This window comes from Tenrec ecaudatus, chromosome 15 (genome assembly GCF_050624435.1).
Source record: "Tenrec ecaudatus isolate mTenEca1 chromosome 15, mTenEca1.hap1, whole genome shotgun sequence".
Lineage (NCBI taxonomy): Eukaryota > Metazoa > Chordata > Mammalia > Afrosoricida > Tenrecidae > Tenrec > Tenrec ecaudatus.
The window spans coordinates 114,428,330-114,444,481 of NC_134544.1; the positions used below are offsets into that span (position 1 = coordinate 114,428,330).

General features: G+C 42.4%; 1 protein-coding gene across 1 annotated transcript in view; it reads right to left on the reverse strand.

Moving 5' to 3' along the window:
* The window catches only part of LRRC63 (leucine rich repeat containing 63), an 81,673-nt gene extending 70,461 nt beyond the window's left edge, over positions 1-11,212 (reverse strand). Inside the window, exons 1-4 of the mRNA XM_075532840.1 lie at positions 10,963-11,212; positions 10,149-10,264; positions 7,943-8,620; positions 7,452-7,541 (exon numbers count right to left, since the gene is read on the reverse strand). Of these exons, the coding sequence (XP_075388955.1) occupies positions 7,452-7,541; positions 7,943-8,620; positions 10,149-10,239 (859 nt within the window). The 5' untranslated portion in view covers positions 10,240-10,264; positions 10,963-11,212. The remainder of the gene's footprint in view (positions 1-7,451; positions 7,542-7,942; positions 8,621-10,148; positions 10,265-10,962) is intronic.
* Between the last annotated feature and the right edge of the window lie 4,940 nt (positions 11,213-16,152).

A 16,152-nucleotide genomic window follows, 5' to 3' on the forward strand; every position in this document is an offset into this window, starting at 1 on the left:
GCTACATAAAGTAGAATACCTAAAATAATTTTGAAAGGGAACAATAAAGGATGACAACCATTCTTATTATAGAATTAGCACGAGGTGGCATTTATGGAGCTAGAGAACTACAGGTCAAAGGAAGAGAACAAGAAATAGACTCAGACAAACATACTCAACTGATCTTTGATGATGATTCAAAAATAATCCAATGCAGAGAAGGTAATTCTTCAACACACAGTGCTGAAGCAATTGTACATCAATAAGCAAATAAATACGGTGTGTGTGTTTTTTTAATCCTCGAGCTAAGTCTCACACATTATACCAAAATGAACTACTATGGATCATGGACTTACATGTACAATAAAATGTAACACTGTAAGTAAAAAACACATGAGAAAATGTGAAGGATTGTGGGTTTTGAAATCAATAGGAAAATATTGGTAAGTTGGATTTCATCAAAACTGAAAATTTTTGTTCCTCAAAATGTCCTATAATTTGGATTAAAAAAGAAGAAAGAAGATGGGAAGACAATATTTACAAATTAAATATTGAACAAAAGACCACAATATATGTGTCTTTTATAATTCTAGATACTGTATATCTATTCTAGATATCTCAGAATAAAACTTTGAAAGTAAATAAGAGACCATCCCATTTGACATATTCAAAAGACATGAAATGACATTTCAACAAAGAAGATAAAGACAGAGGAAAAGATGTTCAGCATCATTAGTCACTGTTGTCCTCAGGTGCTATGGACTGGATTCTTATCCAGAGAGACCCTGAACAGTGGAACAAAACTTGCTGGTCCTTTGCTATCCTCACAACTAGTGCCGTGTTTGAGTCCACTGCTGAAGCCATTGTGTCATTCAGAAAATACAGCTTTAAGTCACAATGGGCTACCACTACATACCTATCCAATTGGCTAAAATGAAAAAGCAACACCACTGGTGATCGTGGAACAAACTGGGTCATTCCTACATGTCCAGGCATCTGTTGCCATCAAACTGGTGAGTTCAAATCACTGCCTTTTGGCTTGGCAGCTAAACGCTCAATTGCTGCATCGCCAGAAACCTTTCCTATATTGCCGAGTCAGATACCAAGCCCGCTGCGCTCAAATTAAATCTGACTCAGCCCCTTTACTATATTGCCAAGTCAGACACCAAGCCTGCTGCGCTCAAATTAAATCTGACTCAGCCCCCAATAGGGTAGCTTGGAAAGGGTTGGTATCACCCAGCTGTCACCCACCTCCCCCAGGGGCTTCCTCCTAATGTCAGACCATAAAGAATCTGTAGTATCGTTTATTATCTATTTTAATCATAGAAACATATGTGATATGTTTTGTTATAAATTGCGTAAATGTACTACTTCTTAGATTATATGAAGACTAACAACAAAATGGTTTTGTAGAATTTTTCTACATTAAATTACATGATCAGTTACAACATTATGACTGAGCTAATTTTGATTTAAAATTAAACTTGTTTTTTTTCTCAAAGTTATTTCATTCTCAAAGTCATTGGTATAGATGAGTAAATGCTAATTGCCACAATATTGTAGCTAAAACCATAGACATTTTGACAAAATCAGTGACTATAAAAATACCAGCAGCAACACTTGTGCAAGAAACCAAAAGAGACTTACACAAATGGAAGACTTGCCATTATCCTGGATCAGAGGACTAAATGTAGTAAAAAATATCATTAAAAAAACCCTTTATAAATTCAATGCAATTCTGATATAAATCCCAGCACAATTCTTCAAAAAAATGGAAAAACTAATCACCAACTTTATATGGACAGGAAAGAAACCCAGGGTAAACAAATCATTTTTAAAAAACAACAACAATAAAGTAAGAGGCCTTTCACTCCCAGGATTTAAAAGCATTTATATGGCCATGGTAATCAAAACAACATGGTACTGGTACAACAATAGGTATAAAGACCAATAGATTAGAACTGAGGACCCAGACATACTATCAAATACCTACAGATACTGGATCTTTGATAAAGTACTACAACATATCAAGTGGCAGAGAAATAGCCTTTTCAATAAATGGTGCTATGAAACATTGGAAAAAGAATGAAACAGGACCCATACCTCACACCTTGTACAAAAATAAACTCAAGATAGATTAAAGACCTAAATTTAAACCATAGAGTCATAAAGACCACCACGGAAAAAAATAGGGACACCCTATTTTTATCATATAATTAAAAAATCATGAAAACACACATGAAACTAACTTGAAATTCAAAAGAATGAATTTAAATAATGATTAGTAACCTGTGTCCGATGAAACAGCTAAAAATTAATATAACTAAAATTTTTATATCTGTGTCCCTACATCAAGTCAATTAGGCAATTCTCAATCATAGCGAACTTACAGAGTTTCATGTGGGTTGTCATGATTTTTGTGAAAACTTTGTTCTTCTAGAGACAGTTTCTTATCTGAAAATTATCTGGTTAGTGATATCTAATCAACTCAGATTCATGGCATGAACTGCACACACTTCCAAAAAGTAAGAAATGAAACGACAAGGGGTGAGACGTTTACTAGAACCATGGTCGAAACAAGCACTATTAACAGTTTTGATTTCTGAAGAGTCCATTCAGGAGATGTTCAAAGCTCAGTCTGCTTGTTAAACTTGACGCTTCCAGTGCTCAATACAAGATGGAATAAAAAGAAGGGGGAAAGAAAGCGATGACATCCAGGTAGACAACAATCACATGAAGAAATGTTCACGTTCATTAGCCATAAGAGAAATACAAATTAAAACCATGAGCTATCACCTCACGCAGATCCTCTTAGCAAAATTTTTTAAAAACATAAACTAAGTGTTGGAAAGGATGTAGAGAGATTGAAATGTTCATATATGTTGGTGGGATTGTAGAATTGTACAGTCACGGTGGAAAGCAATATGGCACTTCTTTAACCAAATGCAAAATACAAATACCTCGTGATTCTGCAATCTCTCTGTATACCCTATAAGAATATATATAAACCCTAAAGAAATAAAAAGCAAAACATGAACAAACATGCACACCTATGCTTATTGTCGTAATTTTTATAATAGCAAAAATATGGAAACAATTAAGAAAAAACTCGACTACAAAAGAATAGATCACCAAACTCTGGTCCACTCATACAATGGAATATTTTGCATTCTTAAAAAACAATAAAAATAAATTATTTTTTTTAAATGTGATGAGTCTGTCAAGCACTTTAAGATATGGACAAAATGAGAGAGTAATACGTTCAGCAAACATAGTCAATTGCATAAAGTTAAATCTCCTATGACAGTATTATTATGGGATTAGACTTTAAAGACGACGATGAGGCCAGGGCTGGGGGGAAAGGGAGAAAGAAGGCACAGGAGAGTAAGGAGGGAGGGAGGGCAGGGGGTGGGGGGAAAGGGAGAAAGAAGGCACAGGAGAGTAAGGAGGGAGGGAGGGCAGGGGGGTGGGGGGAAAGGGAGAAAGAAGGCACAGGAGAGTAAGGAGGGAGGGAGGGCAGGGGGGTGGGGGGAAAGGGAGAAAGAAGGCACAGGAGAGTAAGGAGGGAGGGAGGGCAGGGGGTGGGGGAAGGGAGCATAAAAGGACCGTATGTTCTGGGGTTGTGTCACTGCTCCGATGAGACTACATAGCATCTGTTGTTCTTTGTTTATATTACATTCTACAAGCACAAGAGGAAAAAGAAACTAGATGTCTAAGTACATTGACGTAAATAAGTCACATTAAAAGTAAGCGAGAGATCCCAGCCTTGAAAGCCCTCCGAGTCCTGACCTGTCAGATCTAAACACTGGTCTGAGTGGCTGTGAAAGGAGAAGCAAAGCTAAAACTGTCTTAGATTCTTTTGTGACATACAAATTGATTTCAAACACAAACAAAATTAAAAATAGAAACACAGCAGCAACAAAAACAGCATCTACTGGAAGGGTGTGCAAAGACATGTGATTCGAAACATCCGTGTGACTGAGTAATAATGACACCTTTGACCAGAGTATATTACAAAGCTCACAGAACTAGTTAGCATGGATTTTAGCCTGGCGGGTATAGTGATAAAAATCTGTGCTTATTGGTTTTTCTCTTGTTATAACTATGAAGGAACCTTAGTGATGTAGTGCTTATGCGTTGGGCTATTGGCCACAAAGTCAGGGGTTTGAAAGCTCCGCTCGCTCAGAGAGGGAAAGAAAGGGCTTTCTTATTTAAAAAATGACAGTCAGAGAAACTCCCCTAGGCAGGTCTACCTTGCCTGTCAAGGTCGCTGTGTGTCAGAATTCACTTGATGACAATAAGGTGTTTGGGATCGTTTAGTTTTCCTTCCGGTTTTACTAACTATAGGAATATTTTTATTGCAATAATAAATTTCTTCTTAAACAATGCACGAACATTTTGTAGACAGTCACTGAGGTATGCATGGTGTGGGTCTGTACCCCTCCCCCCACCCACAGAATCCACCCATAGGGTTTCCATGGCGATCTCTTTATGGAAGCAGGCTGCCATGTCTTCCTCCCATGGAGTCATGGGGTGGGTTCAAACCACCCACTTCAGGATAATAGTAGAATGCTTTAACCACTGCGCCTGTAAAATGGTCTCCAGTCACTCTGGAAAACAGTGTGGCTGTTTCTTTGAAAATCCAGACATTCATCTAACTGTCCCATTGCCATCTAGTTAATTCTGATTCATAGCAATCTTATAGTATAGCTCCCTCATAGGGTTTGCAAGGTTGTAATTTTCCCAAGAACAGAGCACGAGATCTTTTCTCCCCTGGAATGGCTGCTGGGTTACCACCATTGACCTCATTAACATTTGCGTGTTTTACCCAGGCATGACCAACGTTCCTCCCAGCAATCACACAGCTAAGCAGCTGGGCTCCTAGGCGTTAATGCTGGGAAAACACAAGTCTATGTCCATCCAAACACCTGAACATGAATACTGTTAGCAGCTGTGCTAGTCTGGGTCCTGTAGAGACAAATCCACAGAAACTCATGTATAAGACAGAGTTTTATGTAAAGGGTAAGTGTGCATCAAGAAAACATCCCAACCCAGTGCTGCCCAAGCCCACAAATCCAACATTAACCCGTATGTCCAACACCAGTCCACAAAGTCCTCCTCCATCTCACAAAACAGATGCAATGACACTGACTGCAGGAGGAAAGCCGAGTCAGTGAACGTGTAAGCATCTCAGCGCTGGCAGGGGTCTCCACACGGCTGCTCCAGCACCCAGGGCTTCATCGGGGTTGGTACATGTGACTTCTCCTTGGGGATGTCTTGCAGGAAGTCAGCCTTGCAAGCTGAAGCAGGGAACTGCACCCTGGTGTAACCATCACAAAGCAAGAGACCCAAGAACTCGAAAGGAGAGGCTCACTGAGCCATTTATCCCTCCGCCCTTCAATTAACCCCACATGTGTTTATCGGCCTGGTTGGCGCAATAAACTAACTCAGCAGCTTTATTCCTAATAGCTCCAAATTTGAAATAATCAAGAGGTATCTGGGTAAACAAACTGTGGTGCATTCACACCATGAAACACTCCTCAGCAATACAAGGGATAAATTATTGTTACGTGCAACCACCTGGATGAATCTCCTAAGAATTACGCGATGGTGGAGAGGGAAGGGTGGGTTTGTCCATTCCCACTTGTTAGCATACTGTATGATTCCACTTACTGCAAACATTTTGAAATGGGAAAGTACAGAAATGGAGACTAGATCAGAGCTTGCCGCCAATTAAGAAGGGGGTGGGCGTGAGAGGCACATGGGTGAGCCTGTAAAGGGGAGCAGGAGAGAGTGTGTTGATGGAAATGTTCTGTATCTTGACTTTCACATCAATGTGATGCTACACTACAGCCTTACAAGGTGTTACCATCGGGGGGGTAGGGGGAACTGGGTGAAGTGCACACAGCTCTCTGTACGCTTTCTTTTTTAAATATTTTAATATATTTAATTTAAATTGTATTTCATAGCTTATTTATAATTCAAAATATGATCATGTGATTTATATTAATTGATTTTCACTAAAACATGGTTATAAAGGTTAATATCAATTTTGCTGACAAAGAAATAATGTGCAAATTTCAGACGAGGTCTAAATCATCCATATAAATATATATTTTTTAAACATTTTATTAGGGGCTCATACAACTCATCACAATCCATACATACATCGATTGTGTAAAGCACATCTGTGCATTCATTGCCCTCATCATTTTCAAAGCATTTGTTCTAAAAAAAAAGATGATATCTGCATTGTTTCTTAAGGCTGCCAAGGAATCTACAAGGGTCACAAAATTAAAAGTTAAAAAAGAACAACAACAACAACAATGCCTTAGAATCTGGCAACAGCCTTCCCAGTGGGCTCCCTGACACTAGTTTCTCTGTGTGCTGCTCTGCCTTCCATTCTGATGACAGTCGCCTTCCCAGGAAACAATACGTGTCACGTTCCGCCCCTCCCTGGACACCGCTGGTGCAGGCCGTTTTGTCTCCTTCTCCCAGCTTCCGTATGTGCAACAGAATGAAAGAGCGCTGGTCTTGGGCCATCCTCCCAATTGTTATGCTTGACCTCACTGTTCCTGTCACGGCAGCAATCCAGCTCACTGCGAGGCTGCCTCGGGTTCAGCCACCCTGACTTTACCAGTGCTGCACGTGGTCTACAGCTGGTGTAGCTGGATCCGACTTTACAGGCATGTTGCTTCTGTTAAAAAAGAAGAACCTACAGCCAAGAAACCCTATGGAGTCCTGCAATTGGTAGCACATGGGAGCATCATCACGAGTCAGGGGCCAAGTGCAACCCCAGCTACCGCCACCACCAAACAGCTACCTGCAGCACTCCCTGCATGCTCCCAGTAGCTAGCAGCAGCGCTCCTTCCAGATCCACACCACAGGGTCTGCCACTGGGCATCGGAAGAGCACCTCACTCCTAGGCCGCTTTTATGGATTTTTAAAAGTTAAATCGACAAATGCCACAAAATAGCAGTGGACACATGTCAAGCGGTGAACGCATTATTGCATGTATTTATCTGCCTCACGCAAATGAAGAATACTTCAGTTTTATCTTCCCCGGAGCAGCATATGGTTTAGTTCATAGAACTTAAAAAGTAGTTGCTGGGTGAGGACACGGCTTACCAAACAGGAGGTAAAGGTATGTGGTCACTGTGAAGGCTACAAAAACACACAAACACGCTTCCAGATGCTTTTATAAACAGATAAACTCATACAGTCGCTAAAAGAATATAATAAAGGCTACAAAATCACACAAACAAGCTTCCAGATGATTTTATAAACAGATATACTCAAACAGTCTCTAAAAGAATATAATAAAGGCTACAAAAACACACAAACACGCTTCCAGATGCTTTTATAAACAGATATACTCATACAGTCGCTAAAAGAATATAATAAAGGAAGGCTACAAAATCACACAAACACGCTTACAGATGCTTTTATAAACTTATACAGTCTCTAAAAGAATATATAAATTCTGCGCTTACCTTGAACTGGGACTGATGGTTTACGCTTTGGGGGGACTTCTGCTTGTTCCTGTTGTACTACAATATATTCTATAAAAAAGGGAAAACTTTGGGATTCTTATGGAATTCATGTGCCACGCAGGCGTCCATCAACATGAGCATTCTACTTCTAGAGTTCACCTAGAACACTTTCTGAATGCTCAGGCCCACTGCATCTTTATGTTAACGTTCCTGTTCCTTTCGATTCTCCGTCTAGTCCCATCCCCCACCACCTTAATGGGAGTGCTCAGTTTGCCTTTCAAAGACCTTCAAAGTTACAACTTCTATTATTGCCTTCTGGCCCATATATTAAAGGACCAGGCGAAAGAGAATCTCACCTTCCCAGCGCCAAACTCCAGGGGCCACAATTTACAAGTACCTCCCCTCTCCCCTATGCTTTATTTGACCCCCACCTCCACCCCACCTGATAGACCATGTTCAGATGTACTTACCTAAAGTAGACTGTATTTGAGGTTTTCTTGGTGGAATTGGTACTGGTAGCTTCAGAGAACCAGGAAAATTACTAAAACTTAATGCTACAGGAACACCGTGTGCTAAACGTTCGACTATTGGTGTTACTAGTTTAGGAGAGGTAAAACTAGGTAAAGGGCGTAGCATCGCTGTGCTTAAAACTAACTGGGGCAGAACAGAAGGAGACTCCATTATCTTTGGCGGAAGCTCAGCATAAGAATCCTCAAATGTACAAGTGATAAGTGGGCAAGGGGCATTGTAAGTTTTGGAGGTAGCTGACGTAAGAATGAAGACATTTTTAAGCTTCTCATCAATAAATGGCCCTTCTAATTTTGGCAGTTGTGTCTTCGACTTCCTTACATGCTCTGTTTGACTGATTTCTTTCCCAAACACTCGACTGGAAGCTGGTTGACAAGTTGGGAAGAAAAGAGACCCGTAAGCCGTATCTGGAATCTGGAAGCAAACATCCTGCAGCTGGTGCTTTGACGTCGCAATAGACTTTATGACAGTCACTCTTTCTGGTAAAGGATGACCCAGCAGGAGTGTCTGGACACTGACAGACGTTTGGGACTGATTTTTTGAAGTAGCACTGGAAAGGGCTGAAGTGACTTTACGTTGAGAAACCTCTACATCTGGCTGTTTAATTTCAACAGTCTTGGCTAAACCGGACAAAGCAAAAAAGCGCAATTAGATTTTATTCACCCAAGTGTCATGGACAAGACCATAATAGTCACAGGGTTACTTTCCCTCGCTCTGTTTCCTGTCCCACCCCCCACCCCCGACCAGTCTTCTCATTTTCTAGAGAGGTTTCTGTTTCTACTTGCTCAGCTTACCAAGACTTTTCATGAACTAGGTGGGACACAAAATTTGAGAAAACAGTTAAAGAACTGAAAAAGATAAATTGTACTATATTTAAAAAAGGAACTGTTCTTAAAAAAAAAAAAAGACCGAGAAAGGTGTAATAGTACAGAGGTGAGCAGATGCTACTGAAACTGGGGAGCTGGATGGACTACAAACTGCTTTCACAAATAACAATGAGTACAAGGAAGAAGAAAATGTTCTCAAATCAATTGTGATAATGAATGGACAACTCTTCTTGATATGATTGAATTATTGAATTGTATGATCTGTGGATGACGTGCCAATAAAACTTTTCAAAAAGTAGTTTCATGGAAATGCCGATGGCTCAGCAATGCCTCTGCTTGTTACACATCTTGGAGAAATACAAACTATGACACAGATATGTGCACGCTCATGTTCACCACAGCACCAGTCACAAAAGCAAAAGATGGAAACAGCGTAAGCGTCCCTCGGTGGAAGAATGAATCATACACACAGGGGAATGCTATGTAACGTTGAAGAACAATGAGGACACACTCAGCAATCCTGACAGAGAACCCAAGGGGGGAACATGCCCAACACTGTGTTCCTAAGTGGACTCTTCTGACCTAGTTTCTATCCAGCTGTTGGTGAGCTAAGCCATGCGCTAGAGATGACTAGGACTTGAGACTCTGTCTGTCTCTTCAAGGCACACAGTACACTTCATAGCCCACTCCAGAAGGATTTGATGTAGAAACCCTACTAAGTGAATTGGACTTTACCTCAAACTCAACGATAGCACATTTTAAAAACTAACATACTCCCTTGGACTTAAGGCTGAAACACCCTAGTATGAGAAGCAGCAGATGATTACTATTCCCAAGTTATGGAATTGGTGGTCATTGGATTTGGGTTGAAATGTCTTGGTTTGAGGGTGCCCAGTGAATGGTGGGTTGTGTGCTCTCCTTCTTTACTTATGCCATGTATTAGTTTGATAGGCATGGTTCTGTCTTTATAAATCAGTGTTATTGAACGTTTTCCCCAATCGCCAACACCCATGGTGTAAGTACTGTCCCGTCATAATCTGTACAAGTCATCAATTCATATATCGTGATCTGAAAAGCAGTCCTATGCATGTACAATTTTATTTTCTCAGTAGTGTTTTAAATTTCCTATTATTGGCTAAATTAGTGACAAAGGGGATAGTTGGTTTTTGCTCATCATCAGCTCCTAAAGTGCTCAGTAACACTTGCAAAATTGAATGTTACCTTCTTATTACAAACATTTGCGAGTTAATGGTTATACGCGAGTATTTTTAACTTAAGCAATTCTGAACTGTACATATAAACACATGTATCTGACACATACCTGTGTGAACTCTCTTTTTGTATGACGGCAGCTTTGGGAGTTTAGGAGGTAAGGGTCTTCGAAGAAGTGTTGGGCGCTTTGGCATTTTCATTAATAGTGAGCACTGTTTTTCATAACTAGTGAGAATTTAAAAGTGAAAAAAGTTTAAAATATATATCTGTGCAAAATAATTCCTTAGAATCTAGATAACATCTTTACTAAAATATGAATCCAAGCAGAATCAGAGCAAAAGTATAATTTTTAGAAACTTTAAGAACGAGATAACATTTAGTTTTATAATTAGTATAGAATTTTAAAATATGTATGCCAGTAAAATAATCAGTCTAAAATATCCCTAAATTGCTAAAATGTTCAATATGCCAGCGATATTTTAAGCAGTAAACACTTTATTCAGAACAGAAGAAATTACTTTTTCTTCTAACTCAGAAATGCTTAAATTTGGAAAAGTGCACAGCTAAAAAGAGAGAGAAGGGATCTCCATGACTTAACCCTTGAAGATCCATCATTCACCAAAAAAAAAGTTTTCATTCTATAATAATGGCTCAAGATTCCACGCATCAATATAGGTCTCTGAATATTTCATCCCAAACACGACTAGGCCATTCCTTTGCATTTCTCTTCCAAAGAGTACTTTGCACGGGGGCGGTGCGCGGGCACGTGGAACCAGGTGCACGCTCGCTGGCTCGCTGGCTGAGAAGGGAGCCTTCCCAAGCGGCACAGAAGAGCGTTTTCCCCCCAAATGGTGGCCTTTCCCTCGCGTCACCGCTAGAGACCGGTAGTTTCCCGCGTCCGCACCTTTGGACCCCTCCTCTACCTCGGGCCAATCAGCTGCCGCTCAAGCCAACCGGCTTGTCGGGTTCCTCCTCTGCTTCCGGGATGGGACTCGCAAGGTCTCGGGGTATTCCCAGAGATGCCGTCTGGCCACCCGAACCCCCAAGCAGGGTCTGGCTGGAGGCCCAGAAGGCCGGCGCAAGCAACCGGAGGGCGTCAAGCCAAGTCTGGGTGCCCACCCCTCCTCTGCCCGCCCGCCCGCCGGGAGCACTACCTGCTGGGCGCTGGGGAGGGTGGGGGGATGGGAGGGCGCGGTTGGCCGGTGGGCGGGCGTGACCAGGGGCGGAGCCTGGAGAAGGAGGCGGGGCGATGCGGCGGGGACGGGAGGAGGAGGCGGGGCCGTGGGCGGCGCGGGGCGATGCGGCGGAGCCTGCGGAGGAGGCGGGGCCTCAGGAGGAGGCGGGGCCATGGGCGGGGCCGGGAGAAGGGGGCGGGGCGGGCAGGCAAGGTGGGGCTAGAAACGCTGGCGCACGCCCTGGGAGCCCCGCAGAGCCAGCCGTGCCCAGCGCCCACTCTTCAGCCCTTGCAGCTGTGTAGGTCTGCTGGGGAGGCTGCGGGCGGTGGGGTCAGAAGAAGCCAGCTCCACACGCACCTGCTGTACGGAGCCCCGTGGTGACAATCATTATTACTATTCTTATTCTTAATGACAATGACCACTCTTATTTGTTTAATCTTCTCGATTTACACGCTGCTTAACTTTGTATCTGGGGTCTGGGCTCTGGAATTCCACTGCTACGCGACAGGGTCCCCGTTGCATTTTGCAGTTACACCCCTACTCCCGAAAAGCGCACCGTATTCCCTTCTTTTCCAACTGTTTTTGTCGTTGTGTTCCTTTAAAGTTTCTAGTTGAAGAAGACCTGTGTGGAAATAGGGTTAAGAGGTTCAAGCAGCTTTTGACACCCCATTCTCACTATCAAAGATCTTTGTTCTGATATTGTATTCTGTCTCCTCTGTCATGCTGTTGATGAACCATATGCACAGTGATCATTTGTGTATGTGCGTATGCGTATGTTTTTTTTCCTGGAAATTTAAGGGCAAAGGAGTGAGAGGGGAAAGTGTAGTAGATAGGACTGCCCATTTCCACTCAGAAAGTATGATAAATGGACGTTCCTTTCTTTTTTCTGTTCTATATATAAGTACGGGGCAAGACATTTAATAATAGGTACTGGAAAAGGAGAGACTTCTATACAAATATATCCTAGGTTTTTTATCTTTGGAGATTTATTTACTAGACAAGTCTCTCCTTTTCTGCTTAGGAGCAAGTGTCTGTATTCAAATAATCAATGAAAAAAGAAAAAAAGGAAGGTGCTATTTCTATTTTGTCAGACTTTCAGAAATGGTATGCAGCTTGTTTCCCTTTAGGGTATTAAATGTCTGATTATTGTGTCCTTATAGAGAAGGACCCCAAATCATAAACTGATCACATGGGTTTGGGCTATTTCATAGATTGGTTCGCTTCTCAGAGAGGCAAGAAAGCTGACAACAAAGGGTTATCCAATTACTGGATTCTTCTGCCAAATAATATATTTTGTATCTGATGTGTAAACCGTATTGGGAAATTCGTTGTGATCTCAATGTTTGTCATTTTTCATGTAATCTATCCATATTTTGTAAGTGTGAAAAATGTATCTTAAGCATACAAATATCTGTGCAAAATGTAAATTGTGTCAGGTTCCTATGCTCTTCTTCAGAGACTTTGGCATTAGTGGGGATTATGCTTAATTGACCAATGCCGGGCCTTTGAAAATTTCTCCTTAGGATTGCAAAGTCCAAATCCAGGCAATGCAGTTAACAATAGATAGATTTTTAAATGCTTTGTCCCACATCAGATTTCATTCACTGGATTCTTTACAAGACTAAACCGAACTGAACTTGCTGCCATTCAGTCAGTGCTGACTCATAGCGACCCCCTCTGGGTTTCCAAGACTGTCGCTGTTTTCCACAGTAGAAAGACTAGTCTTTCTCTGCAGAGCTGCTAGTGGTTTTGAACTACTAACCGTGTGGATCGCAGCCCAATGCTTAACCACTACACCACCAGCCACATATTTTGTTTTCCTCGGCTTACTATATTACTTACATTTAGGTAAATTATCATGGAAGAAAATATAAGGCATGGTGTGATTACATATATCCATAACCAAACTTATTGTTGCCAAGTCAATTCTAACTCAGAGCAATCCTACAGAGACAAACAGCCTCATCTTTCTCCTGCAGAGAGACTGGTGGGTTTGAACCACCGACCTAGCAGTTAGCAGTCCAGTGCCCAAACCAAAGCACCACCAGAACCATACACATACATATACACATACATACACATATACATACATAGAACCATGCACATACACATATACATATATACACATACATACATACACATACATACATATACTTTGGATATTTGTATATATCCAAACTCAAACTAACTGCCATCAAATCAATGCTGACTCATGAACAACCTCCTGTGAGACTGTAACTGTTCACGGGAGTAGAAAGCCCAGCCTTTCCACCACCCCCACCCCCAGCTGCTGGTGGTTTCCAACTGCAGACCACGAGGCTTGCAGCCAACGTGTAGCTGCTACACCACCAGGGCGCTTATATACTTATAGACATAAATATATGTATACAATTATAACACATCATATGTGCTTCATCTATAGAAACAATATACAAATGTAGGGTGGATTTAGAAAGGACCAAATTAGATTTGAATTATTTCATTACATATTCTATTTTGAAAGTTTTATTAACACTTCAGTTTTCCTCTCTGTCTCCTTGCTGTGGGAGCTCCATGCTTGACTCTAAGGCCCCTTTCATTTGTTGCATACTTATTTGTCCTATTGGCGTTGCCATTTGGCACAAGCACACGAAGCCTGGCAAAGGGAACCACGGTCCCTTTTGCTCTAGTAGCAGATGTATTAAAGAGGGCAGGATCATGGTAAACACCAAGGTTATATACCCTGCTCTCTTCCTTCCTTCCTTCCTTCCTTCCTTCCTTCCTTCCTTCCTATGTCGCTAAGGTAAGACAAAAATCCTTATACAAAATCAGCACTAGACACACTGAAGTAATGCTGTTAATCCCCTGAGGGGGTGGGGGGCAGAGAGATGCTTGGGAAACCTCAGATTTGCTGTTGATGAAAAGACAGCTCAGTTGAATGACAGAAACACTTCCTAGAAATCGTCACTGTTTGTGTATCAACACCTCCTTCTCCTATTTAGATAAACGGGAGATTAATATTAAAATCTAATATAGAGAGATTTTAAAATACATTAAAATGAAGATGCCTGTGGCACAATGGTTAGAAGGGCTCGGCTGCTAACCCCTACTTAACCCCCAGATGCTCTGTGGGGAAAAGAGGTGGCTGTTGAAACCCTTTGGGCAGATCTGCCTGGCCCTGTAGGGTCACTGTGAGCTAGGATCCACTCAACTGCAACGTTTATAAAACAAAGCGAAACTATTTTCCCTTTTAAATAGGGCACAACCTCTCTGAACAGTTGGGCCAATGTAACATAATTAAAAGACAAGTTCTATTTGTTTTTAAAAGTGTGTTCATGAATTCAACCATTCGTTCCAGAATGATTTATTGCATATGGCACTTTGCTACGTGCCAGATTTTAAACTATTGTACATGGGACAAAAGACCTGAACTCTAATCCGATAAAGATTAAGAACCAATAAGCAGGCCACATACCCACAACAAATACAAACATTGCTTTTGAGTCAATTCTGATTCACGGCGACTCTAAAGGCCAGAGTGGAATTGCCTCCTCCGGTTCCCAGGCAGCCATCTTTAGGGAAGCAGACCTCCACATGCCTTTCCCCCAGGGAGCACTGAGGGGCTCAATTTGCCAACCTTTGGACCACTCACTTCACTACCAGGGTGACCATTATAGCTTAGACCACCTGAGGGGTCCACTCAGCCATGCCTCGGCAGAAAGGAATGGTGATCTCAAAACGTAGCCACTGCAGACCCCACGGAGTACGATTCTGTCTGACGCACTTGGGCTCGCATGAGTTGCAGTGGAGTCCACAGCAATGGGGACTGGGAACCCATAAGGTGTTCTGAGCATTTCATGAGGTACTCTATATGCAGGGCCACCCACTGTGCCTGGAACACGGAGTGCGCAGTGCATGTTATTACAAAACTGAAATAAGAAGATAAATGACTCGCCTTTTCCATCTCCTTTGTCCCTGTGTGATGCGATAATTCTGGATATGACCAGGAAGGAAGAGGTCTTGAGGGTGAAGCCTGGCAGGGTTCCATAAAAGGGACCTTGAGTTTGCTAATGTCTAAGATGCTGGAGAATCGGGTGCTTAGCTCTCAGCTTGTGAAACAAGGGCTGTGCTCTGGACAGTGACCCGCATTCTGCCCCTGGTCCGTATCCTCCCCCGGGTTGCAGAGAGCCGGAAAGCCTCTCCAAGCAGTGGTGGCATTAAGCTAGCCTGGGTTCCTCCTCTAGTGTCCACTGAGTTTACCAACTGGTAGAGTTGGGCTGAATCCACAATGCATTTCAACCAGCTACCCCAAAAGAAAGCCACCTTGTTCTCTGTGTCCTCCAGGCCACCTGGGGAACCGGCAGAGGGGGCTCGAGGGAAGCGTGTTTTCTCTGTGCACATGGAACTCTGTGAGATTTAGTGGCGTACTTGGACTGTCCTAGGATTTAGTCCTGAACTCAGAAGGAGCATGCGCTAGGCCTATACGGTGTATGAGCTGCAAGCCCCGGAAAACCACCTGTAGCCTTTAGACCCTTAAACACACCAATTGCTGTCGAGTCAATTCCAACTCATGGCAGCCCCGTGTGAGTCCATAGGGGTTTTCGTGGTTCTGACCTTTAGAGACACCTCTAGGTAAGTTCAAACCATCAATCCGTTGGTTGGTAGGCAAGCACCATTTACACCACCCAGGACAACCTTCATGACCCAAACAACGAACACCAACGGCCACCGAGTCCTTTCTGACCCACAGCAACCCACTGTTGGGCAGAGGAGAACTGCCTCTCTGGGTTTCCAAGACTAAATCTTTATGTGAGGGCTCAGCCTCATCTTCTTCCCTCAGCGGGGTTGAAGGGTTCAAACTGCTGACCTAGTGGTTAGCAGCACCAGCTCCTCAAGAACTGCTACACCAGGCTCCATAGTTGAACAGAACTGCTTTGTGATGACAGAGTCTTCATGCTA